The 13,447-nt window shown below is 37.0% G+C and overlaps 1 protein-coding gene across 1 annotated transcript; it reads right to left on the bottom strand.

The window, feature by feature from the left end:
• Positions 1-543: 543 nt before the first annotated feature.
• Positions 544-7,340, bottom strand: tmem254 (transmembrane protein 254). Its single transcript, XM_074676111.1, has 4 exons — positions 7,167-7,340; positions 5,354-5,457; positions 3,520-3,579; positions 544-1,282 (listed from the first exon to the last, which is right to left on the bottom strand). Exons 1-4 carry the CDS (start codon positions 7,251-7,253, stop codon positions 1,162-1,164), a joined length of 372 nt encoding a protein of 123 aa, XP_074532212.1. The 5' UTR covers positions 7,254-7,340; the 3' UTR covers positions 544-1,161.
• Between the last annotated feature and the right edge of the window lie 6,107 nt (positions 7,341-13,447).

Here is a 13,447-nt window from a genome sequence, read left to right as displayed (position 1 = left end):
TAATCTGACCATTTATGGTGGAGTTATATACACATATGGTGAAAACAGCCCTATCTCACAATGATAAATAATCCTTTAAAGAAATCCTGGATCCAGACGGTGATCCAGATCACCTCAAAAATCGAATCACTTCTTTCTTATCCCATTTTGAACATTCCCTAAAAAATTTCACAAGGATCCATTTGTTACTTTTTGAGTTATGTTGTTCACAGACAGAGGAACAAACTCTCCTAAAAATATAACCTCCTTGTCGGGGGTAAAACCAAAACAAAACAAACCTATCAGCTTAATCAATAATGAATGAAACATCCATTAAAGGCCTTCTGGCAAGCTAAAATGTAGTAATAGATAGTGATCCAGTTATTTAAAAAACATCAGAGCTAGCACTGAATTTGTTCTCACACTTATGTATTTAGTTCACATCATGATCACTGTTGTGAGCACAGCTGAAGTTTTTTTGATTTAATCAATGAACTGAGGTATTTTTTCTGGCATTTTAGACACTTTAAGGTAAAAGTTATTACCCAGACACTCTTATCTCAGTTTGTTAAGTCCTTTTTATTTTGCAGCATTAACATTAAGAACTTTTAGTACTTAACAAAGTTCAACCCAAGGCACTCCAAATAGGAAAGCAAATGAGAGTTTCTACTGCTCACAGAGGCGCACTTTGGGCTGTTGGACTGTACCATCTTCAGAAAAACTCCTCTGTGATTTGTTTATCACAGCAGCTGAGAAAATATCTATACTGCCATCAGACAGGCTGACTGTAAACATTATGAGAGTACAACATTAGAATAGATTCCTCTTCTATTGCGGTAAATAAGCAGCTCAGCACAGATTTGTCAGGACAAACGCTGAAGCTGCTAACTGAATTATCTAAAATATCTTTCATAAAGGAAATACAACTGTCCCTTTTAAGGTTAAAATTCCCTGGAATGAAATGGAAAAGCACCCATGGAGAAGAATGCAGGAAGTATTAAAAACTCAGTTAAGAAAAATGTAGTGTTCACTTCAAATCTTGTTAGAGAAAAGGCTCAGGTGCAGTCTTCCTCCTCCTCTCCCAGCAGTATTTCATATCAGAGGAAGAAGTCACAGAAGGCAGCGATTGATTTTCTGAATCCAGCTTGTCCGGTGTTGTTACATCAGCTCCTCTTGCTGCCGTCAGTGCTGTTTGGGACGCTCGGGGTCGTACTTGAGGAGCAGGCCGAGGGAGGCAAAGCCAAACAGAAAGGTCTGGATAAACCAAAGCCAGCGAGTGGACGTGTTGGTGATACCTTTGTTACTGCAGAGCACAGAGAAGTAAAGGGAAGACAGAGAAACCAGTGAACAAGAGGCTGAAACACGTACAGTATATATGATTCATATGAAGGGTCACACCAAGTGGGTTCGGCTCCAAATGACTAACAAGTTTAAAACACACATCTTTCAAAACATTCACGCTTTGCTTTACAAACCCCTTTAACATGTAGTAACATTTCACTGTGATGCTGTGATGCTTCCAGCTGCACATGCATTACAGCAGGCTGTGCATTGAAAACAGGACAGATTGCATCTCATCTTATATCCCATCTACCTTCGTCAGTAGTTTTAACAGAGTATTCCTGCACAATGTTAAACATGGCACAAAACACACAACCAAGTTGTTCAATGCTGAGCCACTACCCACATGCACAGGCACACCTGTTTTATCAGTTTAAGACAGCATACCTGTGGGCAGTTCCCTAACCAGGGTCACATGACATGAAACGCCAAAATGAACAACAAAAAAACACAACATATTTTTAACAAACAAAATGAAATGAGAGCACATCAACACCCCCACTTGCACACATTTTGCAAAAATCATGTCAACATAAACTTCACAGGTTTTTTTTATCTTCTTTACATTGTTCACACAATAATCATAAAGTTCAGAGTCCATTAGTTGTTCATAGTTCATGGTTCATTCATCAAACATAAAGGTCTCAAAGTTCATTTACTTTAGCTTGCTGGCTGGTTTCGTTGGGATGTCTGCAACCATTTCATTAGTTGGACAGTTCTCCATTGTCACATCATCAGTCTGTAAAGTAGATCTCACAAAGTGGTATTTAATGTCCACATGCTTACATCTTTGACTTTGTACAGGGTTTTTGGCTAGAGCTATAGTGCCCTGGTTGTCCTCGTAGACTAAAAACCTGTATACCTGTCCATCAAAATACTTCAGAAGCTGTTTTAAGTACAAGCACTCCTGCATGGTCGCAGCTAAAGCCATATACTCAGCCTCACAAGTAGAGAGTGCAGCTGTAGGTTGTCTTCCATAAAACAAATGGCCCATTTTTATTCAGGCTGATACAGTAATCTGTCGTGCTTTTTCAATCAATATCAGCAGCCCAGTTGGCATCACTATAAGCATGGTTTATGTCTCTACGTATGTGCTCTTTGAAACAAAGTTCTTTGTTTTTAGTACCTCTTAAGTGCCTCAACACATGCTTTACTATTGTCCACTGATCAGTAGCCATCTAGTGAAATACTGAGATAGTTTACTCACTATAAAACTCAGGTCTGGCCTTGTACAGCTTGCTAGGTATAATGAGCTCCCAACCGCCTCTCTGATTGTTGGACTTTTTTGTATTAACAGATTTTAAGTTATTTCTAAATGAAGACAAAGAGACATTAATATATATTAGACATATTTCAGAGCACAGCAGGCTCTAAAACATGGAGCACATCTTCACATGAGGGCATGGCAAAATGAGTTAAATTAGTAATGTGTGAGAAGCAGTTGGTTTGCTTGAACAATGTGGTCTTTGCTGTGAAAACAGAGAGAGTTTTGGGGGAGTTCAACTTGTAGTTAAGGCTGTCTAATTCTGCACCAGCAGCTCATATTTTCCATAATGGACAACGATTTCCTGAAAAACTCTATGGGCTTTGAAAATGAAACAAACACTTCCAAAAGCATCTTCCTCTATAGTAAAAGGGTGTCCCTCTGATAGACACTAAGAATAAAAATCTGAGCCTGCTTGTTACAAAAAGTAATTTTCACAGATATACTTTGACTATTCAAAGATGACACTGTCTGTTTCACAGCTGCAGGCTGAAGAGGTCTGCAGCATAATTCTCAATATTTTCATAAAATGGTTAAAAATGAATTAACAACATACCCTGAGCTTTTTCAGTACTTATATAATGTTAAAATTAACAAGCATACAGCTGGTGCTGAATGCAGGTCAGATGTGTTTGGTGCTCATAAGAGACTCTTCTGCAAAGTTTAAGTTTATATTTACTCTTTGACTGTAAAGTGATTCAATGCCATGGGAGAATATCTTTTTTTTATTGGTGTCACATAATAATAATGTCCCATAAGATCAGTGTAGGGAATCTGTTTGTACCGACACACTTTTAAGGCTTTGGAGAGATAGAAAACTTTTTTGAGACCCAGTTTTATTTTTAAAAAAAAGAAAAAAAAAAGAGGAAGGATAATGAGGAACAAACTAAATTCTAGCACCATCTAGTGGACGATTAGGTTCATGTCATGCTTACCTGCACACCCTCAATGAGACCAAAGCCTCAAAAACATGGATGGCTAAGGCAGCCCACCACCTGAAACACACAGTGACAGATGAGTTTAAAATCACAGGCTTTATTTATTTAAGCATTACCTTTGAGGGAGTCATCACTTTTTTCTGCATGGACAGACAAACATTTAAACTTCCCACTATGCCTGGTTCTTCTTCTACAGGAGTCACATGACAACCTGAAGAAGATCAATCAGTTTGTAAACACTGAGGTTGTCCTGTGTGTCACATGACTTTAATATCAACAAACCATTATCTCCTGATCACTGTGTTAATACCCTGATGGTGCCACAGCAGTCATGTGACCTTAACAAGTTACCAAAGTGCTCTGACAGTGGATGCTGTGCTGACGACCTGTGAACAGATTAAAACATTAATGCAGTCGTTGATTAAACTGAGTGTTTCTGCCATGTGAGGATGCTTGGCACATCGTCTGGTCTGAAGGTTTTTACATTTTTTAATACATAAACTGTTCACACTGGGCTCTCATTCAAGCCCAGTTCTCACCAGGGAATCCAAGAGTCTACCCACAATTTAGAGCACACCTACACAAGTAACAGAGCTGGTATAGCTGTGCAAAGTCAATGCAAATCATTTGACTCAAAATGTGAATAAAACAGCTTTTTTTGTTGACTGATAAATCATCTAATTCTAATCTGCTTTATTTTTCTGAAATACTTTTTGTTTGTTTCATTCCACTTCGTTTGTCGTTGGAGCGGAGAGTGGAGAAAGCCATTCAGCAAGGAATTAAAGTGCAATGAAGACAACATCTTTTGTACATGAGACCCCCACTTTTTTTTTTACAATACTTATCTTGAAGTTCATCTTTGATTGTTCTATTTCCTGATTTATTTTATCTGTTTTATTTCTGTCTAATTTTGCTTTTTTGGATTAGAAAAAAAATTAAATCATGTCTCTGTTGTTCCTTTAATATTTATTTGTGATAGTGCTTCTTAAGTTCCTTCTTTCTGAGTCCTCTGTTTATAACTTTCTGTCTGATTTTTGTAGTTTTTGAACTTGTGCATGAATTCAAGGATGTGGGGGCTATTCGTTTGTATTGATTTCCTGTTTTGATAAGCACTTTATCGTACACTTTTGTTAAAACAAAAGTGCTATACAGATAAAGTCTGGTGAATTGATATTTGAATTGAGACTTGCTTTCTGTCAAAAAACACTACTCACACGTGTTTCAGACAAAATTGGCAAAGAGATAAGATATACACTTTGTCCTCAGGGGTCAGCAAAAGTGACAGTACCTGCAGGTCACCAGTAGAAGTGTAAAAGTCATTATTTTCTCACTTTGGGGTTTTAAAGCAAACAAGTACTACATTAAAATTTGCATTAATGTTAATATGAGACCATGCTTTAAAATAATCAGTGACTAAACTTCTGAAATACCACATTATTCACTACTGCAAGAGAGCAGATCCACTGCAGCTGCAAGATGCTGATTTATTTCCAGAGAGTCGAGTGCCTCCAGACACGCCTCATGCGTAGTCACAGATTTACCATGAAGTTATAAAATTAGCCTTTTTACTGATAGCTTGTTTGCCAATGACTTGTTTTTAAATCTGTAGAAGTCACAAGAGTTTCCATTTGACTTTTACATCATTTAAAATTTTGTTTGGTTACAGGATTTCAAATTTAGCGCAAAATGACACTGAAATTAATTAACTTTAGCCTAAGGAACACTTTAGGCCTGATGATCTAACCTTAAATTTCAGTCTACGTCTTTCACACGAAAGAATTTCAATAACATTTCTGTTCAAATAGAAGGAGCAGTGGTTTTATTCACTCACCCTTTGTACATGAGGCCAGCATGGTTATCCACCAGGTATCTGCAGAAGGTGCCATAAGGACCGAGGTGCTGGTAGGGAATTATTTCAGGTGCAAACACAATGCACTAGAAAAAACACAGAGTTTAAACTTTTGCTTATTTTGAAGATGAAAATAAAATAATCTGAGAAATGATGATTTCACAAAACTAAAATGCTAAGTTTTAGAAATTTAAGTAAATAAAGGACTGTTTGTGCTTATTTTGACCGTCCACTGATCTGACGTACATGAGAACATGCAGCTGGCCACAAGAAGTGTGACTGAATCCTAATGGTCCTGTCTGTTTTGATTTGAGTACTTGAAATGTTTCATCAGGAAAAAGCTCAAAGGTTAAAACTAATCTGATAAAATAGATTTCATGGTGGTTAAAAGGAACGTGGACGACTTTTTGCAGAAATTAAGCTACTGATGCATTACAAAGAGCAGCCTTGTTTTGAGATGTGCTGTTGAAAATGAATCAGTTGTAGTTATGAAACAGCCTTTGGGTGGTGAGTTGGCATATTAGTGTTTTGTTAAGTAGAACCAAATCAACAGACGTGGGTTTTAAACCACCAAATCTTCCCTGGGGATCAAAATTTTCTGTTATTGGAAATGTGTTCAGGTTGTAACCTGTTCAAAAATGACTTTTATCTACATTTAAAAAACTGTAAATAATGTTTTTTTTAAAAAACAGTTTAGTCAACATATATCCATTGAAACATTGGTTGTGACATTCATGTGAACAAAAATCTGAAATTTTACGCTCACTACAGAGAAAAGAAACACATGACATCCGTACACAACAAACTACAAAACATGGTGAAATCTAACAAATAGTGAACTATTGTTTTAAGCTGCTTTTTGTCCTCTTGTGTTCACCTGTGACAGGTCAGGTATGTGTACATGAGGACTGAAGGTTACAAAGGGTTTATTGTTGGATGGGCCCCTCTGTTCAAAGGCTGCAGGTCATTTATGGTTCATATGCCGCAAACACAACTAAAACCGTAGCGCTTTATCAACTACAAGTAAAAATTTACTATCTTATAAACCATAAAAAGAGTTTGTTTACATTTATTTGTTTTCCTGCTGTAGGAAAGCTCATCGTTAAGTAGTTGATGTTACAAGGTGGAGAGGTTCAATTATTGGCCAGTTGTTGGGAGTCACACAAAGTTCCATTATAGAAACTGCATAATTATACGTGTAGCCTCTCTGTCCAACCCTGACATAGATTGTGGACAACAAATCGAAGAAAAATAACACTGCTTTGTCCCTTAACAATTCGGCTAATATTTTAATGCCACTTTTAAGCTACAAAACAAGCCCTTACACGTTCATGTCGGCTTTGACCAGTAGAATAATGACCACGAGTCAAAGCACAACATTGCTTAGCAGGCTATTTTAAAGGAAGTGTGTTATGTCTCTATTTGCCTTTAAAGTACGCCCTAAACGTTGTAGTTGTGAGGGTAGTTGTGACAGCGGACAGCTGACTGGACTTTGCACGAGAGTTAGTTTGACCCATGCTCCTACAAAGAACTGATGAATCCAGATTAGATTAGATTAGATTTCACCTACAATGACCTGGAAAAGTCATAACAGAGTTTCACTAAGTAAAAATCCAATAATATATAAAATTCATAAAGAACAGAATTCCTGCTGGTATAAAGACAGCGACGGACACAGAAATAATAAACGACCCGGAGGACATTTTGCGCAACACAACTCGGTGGCGTTTGAAATGAGAAAATGTAACTGAATGAACTTTGTAATTTAAAAAAAAAACTGCTTTACTGAACTTACGGTATAATATCCCACTCCAAATGTGATGGCGACGATCCAGAACAGGCTGGTTCTTTTAAAATAATCGCATCCATCACTTTTAGCCATCGCTGCCACTGTGCTTCGCTGGTCCCGCTGTCAAATGTGACCGTACGGGAACTGCGGCGGCAGGGAACGTTACAACAGCGACGTGGCTGTTGGCGGGGATACAACAGAATGGAATGGAATATAATTACTGTATTGATCACAAACTGGTGTTATAGCAGTAGTTATCAGAGCAAGCAAAACATTATACATAAGTATAAAAAATATAACAAGTAGAGTTGTAAAAGGGATGTTTATTTCACAATTAGCCCCCCCCCCCCCCCCCCCCCCGTTTTAGTGTTGGTGAAGACTTACGCTTTCTAATCTACAAGTCACTCAATGAACTGCCGCAAAACAACATATGCTGCACTACTGCCCCCTTAAGATTCCAGGTATGTGTGTACAGAGATGTGCACACAAACTTAAGAGTGGAATATGATTTAATGATCCATTAAGTCAATGAACTTTTTCTGTGACATTTGGTTTCACCACAACTTTACTTTCATAGGATCAGACATTTTGAACAATCCCCAGGGTCTTTTGACCCAGTTTCCCTCCAAATGAAAGAAAGGCTACAAGCTCATGTGATGCAATTAGCTACAATACAGTATTAAAATGTCACCTGAGACAGTGGTTCTCAAATGGGGGAATGTGTACCCCTGGGGGTACACAAGGGTACTCCAGGGGGTACGAGAGATTCAAAGATGTATTCAAAATATACCAACCAAGCAAAATTCCTTTATCACCATTTATTTAATCAATGTTTGAATGCAATATTAGTTTAAGTTCTTAAGTTCAATACTATGTCCAATAGACACTAAGAGTACGGTGCTATGTTCTATGTCTGTGTGTGTATATATATATATATATATATATATATATATATATATATATATATATATATATATATATATATATATATATATATATATATATATATATATATATATTTTTTTTTTTTTTTTTTTTCAAGGGTTTTTTTTTAAGGGGGTACTTGGCAGAATAAAAAATATATCATAGGGGTACATCACTGAAAAAAGTTTGAGAACCCCTGACCTAAAATGATGAAATTATAAATGTATGACTTAAAATATTTCACTAATCTGAGACTATAATAATACCATAAAGGAAATGTTTCATCTATATGTAGAATGAATATCAAAAGTTTGTGAGTAATTAGAGAAATAGAGATTTTCTTGACACAAAATTATACAGTCAAAAGTTAAACAGAATATTAGGTAAAATATATCTTTTTATAATTTAACTTACTCATTATTTCCTTAGGTCTAATAGTTTTTTTTTTCCCAAATATTTAATTTTACCAACCCTTCCATCACACACAGTGGTAAATAGGGGGAACATTCAGCAACATTTGCAGTTTAAGCTTTATACAGTAGCTCGTACAAAAGCTGTTTACATTTAGATAGTCAGTGATTCAGGGCAGTTTAAATGTTAAAGTAGACTCCCAACTCTTATTGTTTCCCACAAAAATAAAGAGACTAATCTCACTTTGGATAAGAGGTTCTGCTGTTGCTGCTGCACAAACAAAAAGTTAAGATATTAAATCTTAAGAGGATGCTCTTGATAAAAATGTAAACCTGTAGAAATCTGTCTACTTTGTGCTGTTACCTGTACTTGTGTGTCTCAGACTTGAGTTATTTAATATTAATTTTCATTGCATAAAAAATGAAGAAGCATGTCAATATAAGCAATGAATAAAAAAGAAAATGTACAAAACAAAATTCTAAAAAGGAAAACCAAATTGTGTCAGAAACTGTTCATCAACGATCAGTTGCACCTTCATATTGTGTTATGTAAGTTGTGGAGTGATCGGCGGCCTGCCTGTTTGGAGGATTAAACTTTACACACAGAGATAAACTGATCAGGTGACTTTTTAATATGCAAACCTCTGTGGTGTCAGAACTAAACAAAGCTCCTTGTAGTGATTTTGCATTAACTGAATGGCCCCTAAGCTGAACCAGTGTCTATTTATCTTTAATCACCCGATCACTGTATGTTAACCAAAAGCAAAGGCTCTAATCTGTTTTATTCATGATAAGACTCTGTTTTTTAGATTTAGATTTGTTTCAGACCGTAAAAACAAAAAACCTTTTTTTTAATTTTATTTATTTTTCACAGTGTTATTGATACACAGAATGAAGGTAAACCATTTTTAACTCAACTTGCACAGTATTGTTTAAAGCATCTGATAGGATGTAAAAGAAGTACAGCGGGAGAAAGAGTTGGTTGGACTCTCAGGAGCCGTCTCCACACACGGAGACATTGATTGTGTAAGTTATTCCAGATAAAGATGAAAGAATTGTTCTTTGCTGGTTTTGTTACATTAGATAAGTCTTAAAGTCCCCGGGCTGCATTGTTTTCTAATACACCCACAAATACCGTAAGTCTGCTTCTGCACTTTGCCCTCCTGTGCACTGTTTGACTTTCTAGTCTCTGTTATAGCATCTCAAAGCTCAGAATATGAGGAGCAAAAGAGATATAGAAGGCTCAGATGGACTTTCAGAAAGCTCAAACATATAAAACACTATATCTGATGTACATACATGTTTCTTCTACAGAGAGGTCAAAGGTCACAGCATCTGCATACAGCTCAGCAGGGCCTGGACATGTCAGTGCATCAGAGAGGCTCTTCTCTTCTATGTGCTGCAGACATACTGTGCATTAATCAGTGAACAATTAGCCTCTCTGTTTTTCTTCCTCTGATAACCTGAAGCTGCTCTGCATTAGAAAAGGCAGCATAAGCTTCAGCTGTTTTCAAACTCTGCTAACATCTGAGGATTAAAGATTTCCTTCAGACTGCTGCTGGTTGATCAGCATTTGACTGTCTGTGGAGCTGTTTGTGATTCAAGCCAATCAGATGAGGAACAAAACTTACTTTAGACTTAGATGACAGCAGTGAAATACAGAGACAGGCATGTGGAGAGGCAATTTAATGGACTTGGCTCATCAAATCATTTTCTGTCTCACTTTGACCCTGTAAAAACGGATATTGATAGTGCAGACTAATTAAAGAACCATGTGCTGTCTTTAATTGTTTGTCTAGAGATGGTTCAGGGCACCTCCTGGGATTTTTGACCATATAAAAAAGCATCACACTGGACCCATCTACTATTTTTCTACTGCAAATGTTATTTCATTTATACTGCTGGATTTTATTTAAGTTAAAATACACACTTTACTAGATAAGTCAGTTAAATTGAGACAGGAAATGTGGAGATTAGAGGGTGTCAGCATGCAGCATGAGTCATGTCCAGGAGTCAAACCAGCAACCACTGCAATGAAGACTGCACACTCTGTACATGAAGGTTACTTTCACCACTGAAATGAATAAACAAAATGGTGCCCCCTGACCAGTTATTTTATTGACCCTCTTGAGCCTGGACCACTGGGACTATTGCTCCTCCACAGAGCGCCCCCTGCAGCAGAATCTTTGAATCATTTCTATGATAATCTTAGATAACTGTCTTACATAACATCTAGTTGCATATTAATTATTTTGATGTATCAAGTTAAACAAATGTTCATCCATTTATTTATTGAATTAAAATATTTTCCTTTCTTTAATCAGGCCAGTTGAATTGACTTTAATGAAGTTTGTTGCTGAGACACACACACACTGGACCATGTCTATTTTATTTTACATTTTCCCTACACACACAGCGCTTTAAAGTTTGATTATATTAGTGATTTTTAAAGCCATAAATGAATGATTATTTATGTGTCTGAGCCTCACTGTTTTTTTTTTCAATTAGCTGTAAAGTTTTATTTATTCACATGTCATGTGTTTGTAAAATATAAACAATGTTTATCATCAAAGACTGAATGTATTATGTAAGTTTATCTGAAGACATGAGACCTCTTTTTTGTGGTTGTCTCTACCGCTTAGTAAAAAAGTGAACTCTTATCAAGTGATTTGTCTTATTTTAAGCAAAAACTGTCTGATTACACTTAATATGAGCCACATTCAACTGATCAGTCCAGAAAAATGGCTGTTTTAAGTTATTTAAAGACAAAAATGAGGTCTGAATTGCTCATAACAAGTGAAAAATAAACTGCCAATGGAACAAGAAAAATTTGCTTGATAATTTGCTTGAAACTAGAATAACGGCTTAATACAAATAACATGTCTCTTGATGCACTGGTAGATTGTTACAAACAATTCAGACCTCATTTTTGTCATTAAATAACTTGAAAAAAAGGGCATTTTTTTAACTGGTTGGGTGACTGTGAATCATATTAAGACCAAAAAGACATTTTCTACTGAAAATAAGAGAAAAACACTTGATAAGATTTACATTTTTTGCAGTGCAGAACCTTCTGGATTTTTTCTTCATATAAAAGACAGCCTGAATTATTTTCCAACTGCTTTAATCAGTATTAATAAGGCTGTATGTGTTGAGACAGTTCAAGCTATGAAAGGAAAAAAAGATTTTCCTAAAAAAGAATATATGACTCAAAAAAAAATATTTTTTTTAGTGCTGGTACATTACAGTTTTAAAGGGACTATAAATTAAAAGCAGAACCCATAACATTCAAGATGACTGAATGATAGTTAAGGGAATAACACATAAAACTCAGCATGCTGTTTAAATAATTAACATGAATCTGTCTCTGGGCCTCACCTCACCTGTCAAACATTCAGTAGCACACAAACACAAACCATCACATGTTAGTCGTCTTCAGGTGAAGTGGTATCGATGAGGCACGCAGAGACTTCCTTTTGTCCTAAAATCATCCCGCAGAGGTTCATATTCGCCGTTGACCTTAACATCACTTGATAGAGATTAGGTGATAACGAGGAGACAGGGTGGTGTGTGCGTGGGGGTGGTGTGGGGGGGGGGACTGAGTACTTCCCTCAAAGCACAACACCCCCCACCCCCTCTCCAGGCTTTACCATGGCCTTCTGGGGTCTCAGGTGATCAATATAAAGGTAGCTGACAGCAGGAGGAGATACAGTCAGAGAGTCACACACAGAGGAGAAACACACTGACACACTGAACTCTGAACACTCTGAATACATCTGCTCTCAGCTTCATTCATTCAACTGCAGACATGTGGAAGGACATGAGCAACGGTAAGAAACCATTCAACAACATTTTTAAAGCTTAGTCACTGGTGGAAATCATCAGTGCTTGAGTTTCAAATTCACCTGGAACAATGTTTGTGTTTTGTTTCATTCATTAATTGGATGTGAAAAAAAAACAATTTAACCACTCATTGCACAAATAATAAGACAGAAAATCTGCTTAGCATTTTATTCTTGGCTAGATATGTCCTCTGTTCTTGTGTTTCTTCCTTTTCTTTAATTTTTTTGTTTATTTTTTTATGTGTACATTTGTCTAAATGGTACAGACACTGAACTAAGCAAACTAAAAGAGCAAGGCAGTTTCTTGCATTAGTGTTTATGTTTAACGTCCTGCACTGAACTTGTGACTATTTGAAGTGTTTAAGATAGAGTTTGAGAAAAAAAATGCATTGGGTAAAAAAAAGGAGAAATCACAGAACAGTTTGTGAAGAATGAGGTAAAGATCGTGGATCTTGTCTGAAGTATAACCCACTCCGTTTCTCGTACTCCAGATGATGCCCGGCCCTCCAGCAGTGGCTCGTCTCGCAGTGCCAGCCGCAGGAAAAGAACCAGCTTCTCCAAGGAGCATGTGGAGCTGCTGCGCGCCACCTTTGAGACTGACCCATACCCGGGCATCAGCCTCAGGGAGAGCCTGTCCCAGACCACCGGCCTGCCAGAGTCTCGTATACAGGTACTAAGTCATTACGTCATACAGCACAACTTAAATATTTGAAAAGAAAGCTATGGTTAAAAGAGATCTGAGTATTTAAAGTTAAGTTACATGTGAGAAAAGTTTGGGAGCATCACACTTGAATGCTTTGCACACACATTATGAACACCCTGAGTTTGTGTTGCGAGTCTTTCTCTTATCATAAGAGGGCTCTGTGTTCAAATGCATCCTGCATAGGGTTGCAGATATACTATCCTATTATCTCTTTATTTCTTTGTCTCTAAAGATGACACAAGCTGTTTTTATCAGCTGACAGATAGACTGTGCAACAGGCTCTGACAGCTGAGCCCCCCACGGCCTGTTTGTTCACAAATTGATTAACAGACAGAATGTGTTGTTGTGTTTTGTTTCCTGGTTTCAAACTGAGCTCATCTCTTCTCTCTTTCCTGTCCAGGTGTGGTT

The sequence above is a fragment of the Halichoeres trimaculatus genome, unplaced genomic scaffold (genome assembly GCF_033239565.1).
Source record: "Halichoeres trimaculatus isolate MK-OKI-2021-1 unplaced genomic scaffold, fHalTri1.1 fHalTri1_scaffold_8, whole genome shotgun sequence".
Classification (NCBI taxonomy): Eukaryota; Metazoa; Chordata; class Actinopteri; order Labriformes; family Labridae; genus Halichoeres; species Halichoeres trimaculatus.
Note: the sequence above shows the minus strand (reverse complement) of the source record. Positions and strands in the feature narration are given on the sequence as shown.